Source organism: Ranitomeya imitator, chromosome 3 (assembly GCF_032444005.1).
Source record: "Ranitomeya imitator isolate aRanImi1 chromosome 3, aRanImi1.pri, whole genome shotgun sequence".
In the NCBI taxonomy this organism is placed as follows: domain Eukaryota; kingdom Metazoa; phylum Chordata; class Amphibia; order Anura; family Dendrobatidae; genus Ranitomeya; species Ranitomeya imitator.
The window spans coordinates 184,874,512-184,891,822 of record NC_091284.1 but is presented as its reverse complement, the minus strand read 5'-3'; the positions used below and the strand labels follow the sequence as shown (position 1 = coordinate 184,891,822).

The window sequence follows — 17,311 nt, the reverse complement described above, 5'->3', positions numbered from 1 at the left end:
GTAATTGCCCCAGGCACAACTGTATGACTGAAAGCTGGCAGCTCCCAAGAGAAATAAAGTTAACTTTCTTCCAAGTACCACACTTTCAGTACAGAGGCCGGGCGCCTGCTTAATGCTATTAACCCTAGATCTGCCGGTTAATAGTTTAATTGGACCTGACAGGTTCCATTTATCTCTGGCATGCCCCAGCATGCTGGAGGTTTTAGTGTAGAACCGGATGGAGACCATGTTACACAATAGAGGATACTGCCAGGAGAAACTGGAAATTAGCTTTAAATTTATTTGTTATCTAATAAAAGAAATAAGACAAAAAAGTGTGAAAAGGCCATACATAGCATTTTATTTCAGCTAATACAGTTGTGTGCATTCATAAATTGTTGTCTTTCTTACAGATCACAAATAAAACATAAACTAATGTAAAAAGTGATGTGCAAGAACATCATTGTGTTTCGATACATTAAAAAACGAAAAATACAGTAAAGACAAAAAGTGAAAAAGCTGTTCAACAAATCACTATTTTCATATTTGTGTTTGCTAAATGGAAATCTAAACTCCGGAAACTGATTGGTTTCTGAACATCGCTTGGTAGTAACACATCTGCGTAAAAACTGAGCTGGCATTTACTTCTGACATCATACAACATAATGGCATTCACTCTTTAGCTTGTATGTACCTAACATGGTAAGCAGGCATTGCCGTGAGTTGAAAATACACATTTTTATATGTACTTTTGGCATAAGAATATTTCTTATTTTGTCACAGTGAAGCTATAAGCAGCTGCTGTGATGACGGCCACTGCAGATATAATGGCACCTGTCAATGTAGCCATAGGGAACGGATATTATAACATCTGCCAAACGAACATACTAGCAAAAGCAGAAACAAATACAAACCAGGTTTTGTTTTTTAATATCACATTTTCATAGTGCACAGGGTCAGGGCTTTCTCTAGAAGTTTTCAAATTCGCAGTCAAAATCTGTCATTCTGCAGACTATGTATTTCCATTGACGATCCCTAGAAAATAGTATTTAGGTAAGAGGTTACTATGAGGGAAAAGTACCAACAGGAAAATGTGATATGGTTTAGATTGTGAGCCCCATTTGTGGACAGTGATGATAATGTCTGTAAAGCGCTGCGGAATATGTTAGCGCTATATAAAAATAAAGATTTATTATTATTATTATTATTATATGGTTCTAAATTACAGTCCCAAAGCGTGAGGCTGCACCACTGACAGATTCTGATGGTGTCACTTTATTACATTTAACTATTTGATTAATTAAGAAAACAACAGTAAAAAACAATGAGAGAAAATGGTGCTTAAATATGAATCTGTTCATAAATGGAAAGGAATTAAAAAATACAGTTGTGTTCAAAGGTTTACATACCCTGGAAGAATTTTTGCTTTCTTGGCCTTTATTCGGAGAATATGAATGATAACACCTATCCTTTTTCTCCACTCATGGTTAGTGGTTGGGTGAAGCCATTTATAGTCAAACTACTGGGTTTTCTCTTTTTAAATCATAATGACAACCCAAAGCATCCAAATTATCCTGATCAAAAGTTCACATACCCTGGTGATTTTGGCCTGATAACATGCACAGAATTTGACACAAATGGGTTTGAATGGCTACTAAAGGTAACATCTAGGGTTGAGTGACTTTTACTTTTTTAGGGTCGAGTCGGGTTTCGCGAAACCCGACTATCTCAAAAGTCGAGTCGAGTGAAATCGGCCGATTATGGCGAAAAGTCGGGGATCGACCAAAACACGAAACCCAATGCAAAGTCAATGGGAAATCTAACTTTTTTCTCTCTCTCTCTCTCTCTCTCTCTCTCTCCTCCATCCCTGAACAGACAAGCTGGTGTTACACATTGAAAATCGCTACAGCGCACAAGCGACAAGATGGCGATAGGCGTCCACGCCCCTAAGACCTATGTCATCACTCTGCCCACGCTCCTTCATTGGCTGAAAAGATGGCGCCAAACGCGTCATACGAAACGCGACTTTGGCGCCAAGGCCTATGATGAAAGGAACACTGTTCCTACTGTAAAGCACGGAGGTGGATCGCTGATGTTTTGGGGATGTGTGAGCTACGAAGGCACAGGAAACTTGGTCAAAGTTGAAGGAAAGATGAATACAGCACGTTATTAGCAGATAGTGGAGGCAAATTTGCACCCATCAGCCTGGATGCTGCACATGGGACGTACTTGGACATTCCAACATGACAGCAATCCAAAACACAAGGCCAAGTCGACCTGTCATTGGCTACAGCAGGACAAAGTGAAGGTTCTGGAGTGGCCATCTCAGTCTCCTGACCTCAATATCACTGAGGCACTCTGGGGAGATCTCAAGCACGCAGTTCATACTAGACAGCCCAGGTATTTACCGGAACTGGAGGCTTTTTGCCAAGAAGAGTGGGCAGCTTTACCATCTGAGAAAATATATAGCCTCATCCACAACAACCACAAAAAACTTCAACCTGTCATTGATGTTAGAGGGGGTAATACACGGTATTAAGAAATGGGGTATGTGAACTTTTGATCCGGGTCATTTGGATGTTTTGGGCTGTCATTATAATTTAAAAAGAGAAAACACAGTAGTTTGACAATAAATGGCTTCACTCAACCACTAACCATGAGTGGAGAAAAAGATTTGGTGTTACCATTCATATTCTGTGAAAAAAGGCCAAGAAAGCAAAAATTCTGCCTTGGTATGTAAACTTTTGAGCACAACTGTATCTCCTTTTACCTGATTCCAGTGTCCACATCCCTTGCACAATTGATAAATTCTGTTCTTGCCTCCCACTAGGCCCCAAAACATATTGGAATTATTGGAGTTTATTTTACATCATAATTATTTTGTGTTTAAGGACAGATTCTACTTGCAATTACAAGGCACTGCAATGGGTGCGGCGTGTGCTCCGTCATATGCAAACCTATTCTTGGGTTACTGGGAGAGACACATCTTCCAGGGGGACGGAGCCACGCCGCAGACCCAGTGGTGGGCTGGTTTCGCTACATCGATGATGTTTTGATGATCTGGAATGGTGGCGAGGCCAGCCTACCCAAATTCATGCAGGATTTGAACAATAATGATTTCAACTTAAAATTCACCTATGCCTGGCATGCAAGTAGAATCAATTTCCTGGATATTACTTTGTGTGTTGCCGAGGATGGCTCAGTTGAAACTGATCTATACCGTAAAGAATCTTCAGTCAACTCTTTGTTGCATGCCTCCTCGGCACACAACTACTCTATTATTAAAGCCATCCTAGTTGGGCAGTTTTTGAGGATGAGGCGGTTATGCTCTACGGAGGCCCGCTTCGACAGTCCGCTATCCTTACGGAGCGCTTCCAGGCTCGGGGATACAGCCGCAGATGTATTAGGGCAGGGTATGGAAGGGCTAGGTCCACACGGAGGGAGGATTTGCTTTCACAACCAAAGAGGCCCAGATCGGGCAATGAGTCAGAGGTAAGGTTTATCTCAACCTCAAATTGTCAGTGGGGTCGTATCCGGGAGGCACTTAATAAACACTGGTCTGTTTTACAGACAGATGGAATTCTGGCCTCACATTTAACAGAGTCCCTTCTGATGATACAACGGAGGGGTAGGAACCTGAGGGACACAGCCGGGACCAGCTGCTTGGAAGGAATCACCAAATTTTTGCCTGTAGGACATTAATGCAAGAGAGCTTGGCTGAGTAGATTACACAAGAAGGAAAACACACAGCAAGTCAGCAGGATCTAGGAGCAACATGGCAGATGTGACAACCTACATGGTGAGCTGCAGCATGTGCTACATGTTCACAGATCGACCAGAAGAAGAATTAAATTTCACCTGTCAGAAGTGTAGACTAGTGGCCCTTTTAGAAGAAAAGGTGCGGGGTCTGGAAGAAAGAATAGCAACTTTGAAACTCATCAAAGAGAATGAAGACTTTCTAGACAGAACAGAAGCATCTCTACTGGTCACAGAAGGTGAAAAAAGTGTCAGAGAACCTCCAAAAGCAGATGAGTGGAAGCATGTGACCAAAAGAAGCAAGAAGACCATGGAGAAATCACCAACCACACAACTGAAGAACCGATATCAAATCTTTGTAGAGGATGAAGATGGCACACCTAAGGATGAAGCAATACCAGCAAACAAAAAAGAAAAGGGCACACAGCAATAAGTGACAGCAAAAAGTACAGCCAAGAAGCAACGAAGAGTGGTGGTGGTGGGAGACTCACTACTGAGAGGCACAGAAGCAGCCATCTGCAGACCGGACATAACTGCAAGAGAAGTATGCTGCCTTCCAGGTGCGATGATCAAGGATGTGACCGATAGGATACCAAAGCTCTTCAACTCCAAGGACGTCCACCCATTTCTTCTGATACATGTTGGCACCAATGACACGGCAAGGAAGGACCTACCGACAATCTGCAAAGACTTTGAAGAGTTGGGGAAGAAAGTAAAGGAACTGGATCCACAGGTAGTTTTTTCTTCTATCCTTCCAGTAGACGGGCATGGCACCAGGAGATGGAACAGGATCCTTGATGCAAACAACTGGCTAAGACGATGGTGCAGACAACAAGGATTTGGATTCCTGGACCACGGTGTGAATTACTTGTACGATGGACTCCTCGCCAAAGACGGACTACACCTCAACAAACCTGGGAAACACACATTCGCCAGAAGACTCGCTACACTCATCAGGAGGGCGTTAAACTAGAAGAAGAGGGGACAGGAAGAAAAACATTAGACTTGAACAAAGAAGATCCAGGAAAACATACTCAGAAGGGAGGTAAGAACATTTCTAAAACAATCCACAGCGAGGAGATTGGAACAAAACAAAATCCTCTAAACTGCATGCTCGCAAACGCCAGAAGCCTGACAAACAAGATGGAAGAACTAGAAGCAGAAATATCTACAGGTAACTTTGACATAGTGGGAATAATCTAGACATGGTTAGATGAAAGCTATGACTGGGCAGTTAACTTACAGGGTTACAGTCTGTTTAGAAAGGATCGTAAAAATCGGAGAGGAGGAGGGGTTTGTCTCTATGTAAAGTCTTGTCTAAAGTCCACTTTAAGGGAGGATATTAGCGAAGGGAATGAGGATGTCGAGTCCATATGGGTGGAAATTCATGGAGGGAAAAATGGTAACAAAATTCTCATTGGGGTCTGTTACAAACCCCCAAATATAACAGAAACCATGGAAAGTATACTTCTAAAGCAGATAGATGAAGCTGCAACCCATAATGAGGTCCTGGTTATGGGGGACTTTAACTACCCGGATATTAACTGGGAAACAGAAACCTGTGAAACCCATAAAGGCAACAGGTTTCTGCTAATAACCAAGAAAAATTATCTTTCACAATTGGTGCAGAATCCAACCAGAGGAGCAGCACTTTTAGACCTAATACTATCTAATAGACCTGACAGAATAACAAATCTGCAGGTGGTCGGGCATCTAGGAAATAGCGACCACAATATTGTAGAGTTTCACCTGTCTTTCACTAGGGGGACTTGTCAGGGAGTCACAAAAACACTGAACTTTAGGAAGGCAAAGTTTGACCAGCTTAGAGATGCCCTTAATCTGGTAGACTGGGACAATATCCTCAGAAATAAGAATACAGATAATAAATGGGAAATGTTTAAGAACATCCTAAATAGGCAGTGTAAGCGGTTTATACCTTGTGGGAATAAAAGGACTAGAAATAGGAAAAACCCAATGTGGCTAAACAAAGAAGTAAGACAGGCAATTAACCCCTTTACCCCCAAGGGTGGTTTGCACGTTAATGACCAGGCCAATTTTTACAATTCTGACCACTGTCCCTTTATGAGGTTATAACTCCGAAACGCTTCAACGGATCCTGGTGATTCTGACATTGTTTTCTCGTGACATATTGTACTTCATGATAGTGGTAAAATTTCTTTGATAGTACCTGCGTTTATTTGTGAAAAAAACGGAAATTTGGCGAAAATTTTGAAAATTTTGCAATTTTCAAACTTTGAATTTTTATGCAATTAAATCACAGAGATATGTCACACAAAATACTTAATAAGTAACATTTCCCACATGTCTCCTTTACATCAGCATAATTTTGGAACCAATTTTTTTTTTTGTTAGGGAGTTATAAGGGTTAAAAGTTGACCAGCAATTTCTCATTTTTACAACACCATTTTTTTTTAGGGACCACGTCTCATTTGAAGTCATTTTGAGGGGTCTATATGATAGAAAATGCCCAAGTGTGACACCATTCTAAAAACTGCACCCCTCAAGGTGCTCAAAACCACATTCAAGAAGTTTATTAACCCTTCAGGTGTTTAATAGGAATTTTTGGAATGTTTAAATAAAAATGAACATTTAACTTTTTTACACAAAAAATTTACTTCAGCTCCAATTTGTTTTATTTTACCAAGGGTAACAGGAGAAATTGGACCCAAAAAGTTGTTGTCCAATTTGTCCTGAGTACGCTGATACCCCATATGTGGCAGTAAACCACTGTTTGGGCGCATGGGAGAGCTCGGAAGGGAAGGAGCGCTATTTGACTTTTCAATGCAAACTTGACAGGAATTGAGATGGGACGCCATGTTGCGTTTGGAGAGCCACTGATGTGCCTAAACATTGAAACCCCCCACAAGTGACACCATTTTGGAAAGTAGACCCCCTAAGGAACTTATCTGGATGTGTGGTGAGCACTTTGACCCACCAAGTGCTTCACAGAAGTTTATAATGCAGAACCGTAAAAATAAAAAATCATATTTTTTCACAAAAATTATATTTTTGCCCCCAATTTTTTATTTTTCCAAGGGTAAGAGAAGAAATTGGACCTCAAAAGTTGTTGTCCAATTTGTCCTGAGTACGCTGATACCCCATATGTGGCAGTAAACCACTGTTTGGGCGCATGGGAGAGCTCGGAAGGGAAGGAGCGCAGTTTGACTTTTCAATGCAAAATTGACAGAAATTGAGATGGGACGCCATGTTGCGTTTGGAGAGCCACTGATGTGCCTAAACATTGAAACCCCCCACAAGTGACACCATTTTGGAAAGTAGACCCCCTAAGGAACTTATCTAGAGGTGTGGTGAGCACTTTGACCCACCAAGTGCTTCACAGAAGTTTATAATGCAGAACCGTAAAAATAAAAAATCATATTTTTTCACAAAAATTATATTTTTGCCCCCAATTTTTTATTTTTCCAAGGGTAAGAGAAGAAATTGGACCTCAAAAGTTGTTGTCCAATTTGTCCCGAGTACGCTGATACCCCATATGTGGCAGTAAACCACTGTTTGGGCGCATGGGAGAGCTCGGAAGGGAAGGAGCGCCGTTTGACTTTTCAATGCAAAATTGACAGGAATTGAGATGGGACGCCATGTTGCGTTTGGAGAGCCACTGATGTGCCTAAACATTGAAACCCCCCACAAGTGACACCATTTTGGAAAGTAGACCCCCTAAGGAACTTATCTGGATGTGTGGTGAGCACTTTGACCCACCAAGGGCTTCACAGAAGTTTATAATGCAGAGCCATAAAAATAAAACAAAATTTTTTTCCCACAAAAATTATTTTTTAGCCCCCAGTTTTGTATTTTCTCTAGGGTAAGAGGAGAAATTGGACCACAAAAGTTGTTGTCCAATTTGTCCTGAGTACGCTGATACCCCATATGTGGGGGGGAACCACCGTTTGGGCGCATGGGAGGGTTCGGAAGGGAAGGAGCGCCATTTGGAATGCAGACTTAGATGGAATGGTCTGCAGGCGTCACATTGCGTTTGCAGAGCCCCTAATGTACCTAAACAGTAGAAACCCCCCACAAGTGACACCATTTTGGAAAGTAGACCCCCTAAGGAACTCATCTTGATGTGTTGTGAGAGCTTTGAACCCCCAAGTATTTCACTACAGTTTATAACGCAGAGCCATGCAAATAAAAAATATTTTTTTTTCCACAAAAATTATATTTTAGCCCCCAGTTTTGTATTTTTCCAAGGTTAGCAGGAGAAATTGGACCCTAAATGTTGTTGTCCAATTTGTCCTGAGTACGCTGATACCCGATATGTGGGGGGGAACCACCGTTTGGGCGCATGGGAGGGCTCGGAAGGGAAGGAGCATCATTTGGAATGCAGACTTAGATGGATTGGTCTGCAGGCGTCACATTGCGTTTGCAGAGCCCCTAATGTACCTAAACAGTAGAAACCCCCCACAAGTGACCCCATATTGGAAACTAGACCCCTCAATGAACTTATCTAGATGTGTTGTGAGAACTTTGAACCCCCAAGTGTTTCACTACAGTTTATAACGCAGAGCCGTGAAAATAAAAAATCTTTTTGTTTTCCCACAAAAATTATTTTTTAGCCCCCAGTTTTGTATTTTCCCAAGGGTAACAGGAGAAATTGGTCCACAAAAGTTGTTGTCCAATTTGTCCTGAGTACGCTGATACCCCATATGTTGGGGTAAACCCCTGTTTGGGCACACAGGAGAGCTCGGAAGGGAAGGAGCACTGTTTTACTTTTTCAACGCAGAATTGGCTGGAATTGAGATCGGACGCCATGTCGTGTTTGGAGAGCCCCTGATGTGCCGAAACAGTGGAAACCCCCCAATTATAACTGAAACCCTAATCTAAACACACCCCTAACCCTAATTCCAACGGTAACCCTAACCACACCTCTAACCCTGACACACCCCTAACCCTAATCCCAACCCTATTCCCAACTGTAAATGTAATCTAAACCCTAACCCTAACTTTAGCCCCAACCCAAACTGTAGCCCCAACCCTAACCCTAGCCCTAACCCTAACCCTAGCCCTAATCCTAGCCCTAACCCTAGCCCTAACCCTAGCCCTAACCCTAGCCCTAACCCTAGCCCTAACCCTAGCCCTAACCCTAGCCCTAACCCTAGCCCTAACCCTAACCCTAGCCCTAACCCTAGCCCTAACCCTAGCCCTAACCCTAGCCCTAGCCCTAACCCTAGCCCTAACCCTAGCCCTAATGGGAAAATGGAAATAAATACATTTTTTTTTATTTTTCCCTAACTAAGGGGGTGATGAAGGGGGGTTTGATTTACTTTTATAGCGAGTTTTTTAGCGGATTTTTATGATTGGCAGCCGTCACACACTGAAAGACCCTTTTTATTGCAAAAAATATTTTTTGCAATACCACATTTTGAGAGCTATAATTTTTCCATATTTTGGTCCACAGAGTCATGTGAGGTCTTGTTTTTTGCGGGACGAGTTGACGTTTTTATTGAAAACATTTTTGGGCACGTGACATTTTTTTATCGCTTTTTATTCCGATTTTTGTGAGGAAGAATGACCAAAAGCCAGCTATTCATGAATTTCTATTGGGGGAGGCGTTTATACCGTTCCGCGTTTGGTAAAATTGATAAATCAGTTTTATTCTTCGGGTCAGTACGATTACAGCGATACCTCATTTATATCATTTTTTTATGGTTTGGTGCTTTTATACGATAAAAACTATTTTACAGAAAAAATAATTATTTTTGCATCGCTTTATTCTCAGGACTATAACTTTTTTATTTTTTTGCTGATGATGCTGTATGGCGGCTCTTTTTTTGCGGGACAATATGACGCTTTCAGCGGTACCATGGTTATTTATATCTGTCCTTTTGATCGCGTGTTATTCCACTTTTTGTTCGGCGGTATGATAATAAAGCGTTGTTTTTTGCCTCGTTTTTTTTTTTTTTTTCTTACGGTGTTTACTGAAGGGGTTAACTAGTGGGCCAGTTTTATAGGTCGGGCCGTTACGGACGCGGCGATACTAAATATGTGTACTTTTATTGGTTTTTTTTTTTTATTTAGATGAAGAAATGTATTTATGGGAATAATATATTTTTTTTTTTTTCATTATTTTGGAATATTTTTTTTTATTTTTTTTACACATTTGGAAATTTTTTTTTTTACTTTTTTACTTTGTCCCAGGGGGGGACATCACAGATCAGTGATCTGACAGTTTGCACAGCACTCTGTCAGATCACTGATCTGATAGGAGTGCAGGCTGCTTCACAGTGCCTGCTCTGAGCAGGCTCTGTGAAGCCACCTCCCTCCCTGCAGGACCCGGATCCGCGGCCATCTTGGATCCGGGGCTCGAGCAGGGAGGGAGGTGAGGAGACCCTCGCAGCAACGCGATCACATCGCGTTGCTGCGGGGGGCTCAGGGAAGCCCGCAGGGAGCCCCCTCCCTGCGCGGTGCTTCCCTGTACCGCCGGCACATCGCGATCATCTTTGATCGCGGTGTGCCAGGGGTTAATGTGCCGGGGGCGGTCCGTGACCGCTCCTGGCACATAGTGCCGGATGTCAGCTGCGATAAGCAGCTGACACCCGGCCGCGATCGGCCGCGCTCCCCCCGTGAGCGCGGCCGATCGGCTATGACGTACTATCCCGTCCAGGGTCAGATAAGCCCAGGGCACCTCGACGGGATAGTACGTCTAAGGTCACAGAGGGGTTAACAGTAAAAAGAAAGCATTTGCACTACTAAAGCAGGATGGCACCATTGAAGCTCTAAAAAACTATAGGGAGAAAAATACTTTATCTAAAAAACTAATTAAAGCTGCCAAAAAGGAAACAGAGAAGCACATTGCTAAGGAGAGTAAAACTAATCCCAAACTGTTCTTCAACTATATCAATAGTAAAAGAATAAAAACTGAAAATGTAGGCCCCTTAAAAAATAGTGAGGAAAGAATGGTTGTAGATGACGAGGAAAAAGCTAACATATTAAACACCTTCTTCTCCACGGTATTCACGGTGGAAAATGAAATGCTAGGTGAAATCCCAAGAAACAATGAAAACCCTATATTAAGGGTCACCAATCTAACCCAAGAAGAGGTGCGAAACCGGCTAAATAAGATTAAAATAGATAAATCTCCGGGTCCGGATGGCATACACCCACGAGTACTAAGAGAACTAAGTAATGTAATAGATAAACCATTATTTCTTATTTTTAGGGACTCTATAGCGACAGGGTCTGTTCCGCAGGATTGGCGCATAGCAAATGTGGTGCCAATATTCAAAAAGGGCTCTAAAAGTGAACCTGGAAATTATAGGCCAGTAAGTCTAACCTCTATTGTTGGTAAAATATTTGAAGGGTTTCTGAGGGATGTTATTCTGGATTATCTCAATGAGAATAACTGTTTAACTCCATATCAGCATGGGTTTATGAGAAATCGCTCCTGTCAAACCAATCTAATCAGTTTTTATGAAGAGGTAAGCTATAGGCTGGACCACGGTGAGTCATTGGACGTGGTATATCTCGATTTTTCCAAAGCGTTTGATACCGTGCCGCACAAGAGGTTGGTACACAAAATGAGAATGCTTGGTCTGGGGGAAATTGTGTGTAAATGGGTTAGTAGCTGGCTTAGTGATAGAAAGCAGAGGGTGATTATAAATGGTATAGTCTCTAACTGGGTCGCTGTGACCAGTGGGGTACCGCAGGGGTCGGTATTGGGACCTGTTCTCTTCAACATATTCATTAATGATCTGGTAGAAGGTTTACACAGTAAAATATCGATATTTGCAGATGATACAAAACTATGTAAAGCAGTTAATACAAGAGAAGATAGTATTCTGCTACAGATGGATCTGGATAAGTTGGAAACTTGGGCTGAAAGGTGGCAGATGAGGTTTAACAATGATAAATGTAAGGTTATACACATGGGAAGAAGGAATCAATATCACCATTACACACTGAATGGGAAACCACTGGGTAAATCTGACAGGGAGAAGGACTTGGGGATCCTAGTTAATGATAAACTTACCTGGAGCAGCCAGTGCCAGGCAGCAGCTGCCAAGGCAAACAGGATCATGGGGTGCATTAAAAGAGGTCTGGATACACATGATGAGAGCATTATACTGCCTCTGTACAAATCCCTAGTTAGACCGCACATGGAGTACTGTGTCCAGTTTTGGGCACCGGTGCTCAGGAAGGATATAATGGAACTAGAGAGAGTACAAAGGAGGGCAACAAAATTAATAAAGGGGATGGGAGAACTACAATACCCAGATAGATTAGCGAAATTAGGATTATTTAGTCTAGAAAAAAGACGACTGAGGGGCGATCTAATAACCATGTATAAGTATATAAGGGGACAATACAAATATCTCGCTGAGGATCTGTTTATACCAAGGAAGGTGACGGGCACAAGGGGGCATTCTTTGCGTCTGGAGGAGAGAAGGTTTTTCCACCAACATAGAAGAGGATTCTTTACTGTTAGGGCAGTGAGAATCTGGAATTGCTTGCCTGAGGAGGTGGTGATGGCGAACTCAGTTGAGGGGTTCAAGAGAGGCCTGGATGTCTTCCTGGAGCAGAACAATATTGTATCATACAATTATTAGGTTCTGTAGAAGGACGTAGATCTGGGGATTTATTATGATGGAATATAGGCTGAACTGGATGGACAAATGTCTTTTTTCGGCCTTACTAACTATGTTACTATGTTACTATGTTACTATGTTACTCTGGTGAGAAGTCATTATGTGACAAAAAACATTGATAGAAGCCTCCTGGGTTCCTACTAGCCCAAGACAGGGCTGTTTCCCTTGCGGCTCATGTGTCGCATGTCCAAACATTCTCAGATGTGGGACCTTCAAGACCTCAGATGGGAGCAGAGAATTTAAAATACGGGAATATATTTCATGTAGTACAACCTTTGTTATATATTATGCTACCTGCCCCTGTTCTTTGGTCTATGTCGGTCTCACGTCTAGGGAACTCAAAGTTCGGACACGCGAACATGTAAGAGACATTCTAGCCGCAAGGGAAGCAGTAGACGTATCAAGTCTAAAAACCTTACCAAAACATTTCCGGCTCTTTCATGGCTCGGATCCTCGAGGCCTCAAAGTTAGAGGCATAGATAGGATACACGGAGGCATAAGGGGTGGCAACATGACTAAATTACTAGCACAACGAGAGTGTAAGTGGATCTTCACTCTCAATACCATGACTCCGAAAGGTCTAAATGAAAAATTAAGCTTTGCCCCTTTTCTCTGACTGATCTGGCCCTGTTGTACTGAGGTATCAGGTTCCACCATTTTGTTGCCTCGCCGTGCCTGTGTGACATAGATATTATGGGGGACCTGTCTACTCTCTCTTCCCTTTTCTCTCCCTGGAGTCAATATATCCGCCATTCTGTTTTATTATATGTCGTTAGTAATTGTCTCATGTGTGTTTTTTATTTTTAGTTCATTTTCTTCCATGACCACGGCTTTTGGATGTTATAAGGCTACATAGAAGTCCTTTTACCACAGATGAATGCCACAAGACATTGAAGCCGTCATTTTCATCTATTTCGGCCGAATATTTTAGCACTTTAATTGTTGCACTGTCACTTTAAATATTTATCTTATTGCTCACCATTGTATTAGCGCCTGTATACTATGAGGGGTAGTTTTTAAGACTCCTGTTTGTTATATAGATTAATCATTATGTTTCACAATGTAATACACGTATTAATCTCACTGCTTCTTACCTTGAGCACTTATATAAATATGTAGCGCTTCTATCTTCTTAAAAATGGCCGCTACCGTGGTCTTCTTAAAGATGGCCGCCGACAGTGCGCATGCCCGGTGTGGTCTGGGCCGCCCATCTTCGCTGCCGCCGCTGCTCTGTGCTGGGGGCGTGTGTTACATTGGGTATGGCGGAGTTCCGCCCACACGCGCTCCCAGCTGCAGCGGCCTCGGCGATGACGCGCGCCGGACGCCACTACGCATGCGCCGATATGTCTGGCACTATTTCCGGGTTTAGTACTATTTAAAGCAGCATGAGACACGCCACATACGAACCCTGTTGAAAAAGCCATTTGGCGAAACGTGCGTTCGGGGGCTGTGAGAAGGAGGGGGTGCGCTGCCTGACACCTAAGATGGGTAAGCCTGCTATGTACTACTAGTGACGTCCTGTTATGCATACATATGGGATACCTGTGGGACCCGTTACTACATATGTGAACCAGCGTCCTATTGCTATTTGAGGATACATAGGGAGCGTTTTCCCCCTTCCCTTCTCCATTTTTTCCGTCATGTCTCTTTCTTATTGTCCTTCCTGTGTCTGCATGGTGCATACAGCACTTATGCAAAATTTGATTGTTCATGTATATATTTTGTTGTGAATTTGTGTCTTTAATAAAAATTAGATTGACATTTTTATTATAATTATGTCTTTGTGGACTTTATCACTCTATTTTTTTGTGCTCATAGGCCCCAAAACAGTAGACTATCCAAGAATCCCGAGACACCAGAGAATAAGGCTTAAAAAGTTTGATCTTTATTCTACAATATTAAAAAAAAATCACAAAAATAGGAAAACAAGGCAAAGTTTGGACCATATCTGGCCTTTCTCAAGCCTCAAAATACAGCTATATACAAAGGTTTTTGAGGAATGTCCTCTGGTGTCTTGGTATTCTTGAATATTCCAAAAACAGAGAAAAACAGATTTGGCACTGCTGTACCACCGTGGTCTCTTGAAACAAATCTACAGAGACCATTCACACACTATGTTTACGCCACACACCCCAGGGAACGGGTGCTCAATCCTGTGTGAATGTAGAGTCCAATTGCACAGTGAAAGAAGAAAGGAAGGCACTCACCGTTACCAAAAAGTAGAAGTCTTTATTTCATGGATAAAAAAGAATAGGCTCGGGAGCAATGCAGAGAGTGCGGACAACAGCCGTTTCACGCTCCGGCGGCACAGTCACAGAGGCCGCTCTCTATACTCAGCGGTGACTGAACAGGGGCACCTCCCTCATGACTGAAACCAAAACGCTTCCAGGGGAGAATAAAGTTAATTTTCTCCTCGTAGTGTTAGGGTGCGTTAGTAACATTATCAACCTACAGATTAACCCCATATCTACAGGTTAATAGCGGTTTTTTTTCTGGTGACCGGTTCCTACTAAAATATAAATCTGATTTCAATGGTATGTCATTTTTTTATGATGAAACACCCATTACAGAAGCTTTTTCTTTATAATAGTAAAATTGAAAATGTTTAAAATGAAATCTGATTTATAGAAACCAGGACAGGATGGCGCAGTGTATGAAGGGACACTGGTGGTAGTGTTGCTCAATGAGGGCGTTGCTTGCACAGTTCTGCTGACAGTGTTTATGGGATGTACCCTGATGGCACAGGGGCCTGACTGCACTGGGTCTTGTCCTCCCCGTCTGTGATTCCACGGCCACTTGATGTGCCTTCAGTCTATGAATAATCAGTCACTACATGGTCAGTCACCTGCCTCTTCTATATGAAATCTCTTCACACAGAAGCAGCAGGCGGAGGGGCCAAGGAATCCCAGACAGGGAGAAGACCAAGTGCACAGTCCGGCCCCTGTGCACAGAAATGTAATTTAGCTGAAAATTTCAAATGGTGATTAAAGAGAACCTCTCATCAGGATCATCCATGTTAAACTAAAGGTATGGGCAGAATGGCGCTGTCATACTGATTTAATACATACACTTAGTGTAAAAATCTGCAGCCTGGTTTTCGTTAAATCATCATGATACATTTTGGTTTCCTTGGTGCGTCAGGGCGGGTCTGTGGGTAGAGTCTTCGGCTCAGAGGGCTCAGTCATGGCCCTCTGCCACATGTGATGCATTCTTCATCATGCATTCATTAAAATTTTGGGCTGGTGGTGTTTTAGCTGTGGCCGGTGCTTTTGCTGGTCTTCATGAAAATGTCGCCGAGGTGGCGCATGCACAGAATGAGATCTCTGCTCAAAGACCGCAACCCCCGGAGCTTTTTTCAGTTTTGCATTTTCGTGTTTTGCTCCCCTTCTTCCCAGAGCCATAACTTTTTTTTATTTTTCCTTCAATATGACCAAGTGAGGGCTTGTTTTTTGTGGGACGAGTTGTACTTTTGAACGATACCATTGATTTTACCATGTTGTGTGCAAGAAGACGGGAAAAATATTCCAAGTGCGGTGAAATTGAAAAATTGAAATTGAAAAAACTGACCTGCCATTATGATTCTCCAGGTCATTACTAGTTCATAGACACCAAACATGTCTAGGTTCTTTTTTTATCTATGTGGTAAAAAAAAAAATTCCAAACTTTGTGAAAAAAAAAAAGCCAAATTGCGCCATTTTCGGATACCTGTAGCGTCTCCATTTTTCGTGATCTCAGGTTGGGTGAGGGCTTATTTTTTACTTACTGAGATGATGTTTTTAATTATACCATTTTGGTGCAGATACGATCTTTTGGTAGCTCAATATTGCATTTTAATGCAATGTTGTGGCAACCAAAAAAACGTAATTCTTGGGTTTTAACTTTTTTCTCGCTACGCCGTTTAGCGATCAGGTTGATCCTTTTTTCTTATTGATAGTTCGGGCAATTCTGAACGTGGTGATACCAAATATGTGTGTATGTTTGATTTTTTTTTTACATTTTTAAAAACATTGTTTTATTACTTTTGGCATGCTCCAATAGTCTCCATGGGAGACTAGAAGCTGCCATATCCCGATCGGCTTTGCTACATAGAGGCGATGATCAGATCGCCTCTATATAGCAGAATTACTTGCTATGAACGCCGACCACTGGGTGGCTCTTACAGCAAGCCGGCACTGACAACCATAGAGGTCTCCAGGAGACCTCCAGTTGTCATGCCTACACACCAGTGACCCGTGATCACGTCATGTGGGTCACCGGTGGGAGATTACCGGCACGATTGGCGGAAGCGTTTTTTAAATGCCAGTTTTACAGTGGCATTTAACTGCTTAATAGCCTGGGTTGATTGCGATTCTACCTGCTGCTATTCTGGACACATGTCAGCTCTTCAAAACAGCTGATATATGTCAGGAAAAATTTGGGCTCACCGCTGGAACCAACATCAAAGGGAGGGAGCCAACATCAAAGGGAGGGTGTCTGACATCGATGTAAATGTACACCTAATGTCAGAAAGGGGTTAATCAGAGGAAATGATGGTAAAAACTAACACACTAACCAAACTCTGATGTCCTTCTGATCAAAGACACTAACGAAACCCAGATCAATTTACTCGGATGAGAAAATCACTAATGTCTGCTTAAGGCCTAAGTGACTCTGGAATCAGGATCTCAGTCTCTACATTATGCTGCTCTCAGACTAGGTTGACAGATGATGTACATGTTAATGAAACTAACCTTTCTACTCCAGAGAATGTTGTGGTTGCTCCTCTTATGTAATAGCCATAGGAATATAGAACCATGTCTACATCCTCCCCATAATGTCCGGGATAGTCTTGTGTCAACCTGTATGCGCAGAAAAAAAATAACATTTCCAATACATTGAATACAAATGGACACCATTATTTTCCATGATGCCCCTCACACCAATATCTGCACAGGAGATAAAGGGTACATGTCCAA

The 17,311-nt window shown here is 42.3% G+C and overlaps 1 protein-coding gene across 1 annotated transcript in view; it reads right to left on the bottom strand.

The window, feature by feature from the left end:
• Positions 1 to 315: 315 nt before the first annotated feature.
• Positions 316 to 17,311, bottom strand: part of DPT (dermatopontin) — a 143,608-nt gene continuing 126,612 nt past the window's right edge. The window contains exons 3-4 of the mRNA XM_069761688.1: positions 17,087 to 17,194; positions 316 to 1,014 (exon numbers count right to left, since the gene is read on the bottom strand). Coding sequence (XP_069617789.1) covers positions 948 to 1,014; positions 17,087 to 17,194 — 175 coding nt within the window. The 3' untranslated portion in view covers positions 316 to 947. The remainder of the gene's footprint in view (positions 1,015 to 17,086; positions 17,195 to 17,311) is intronic.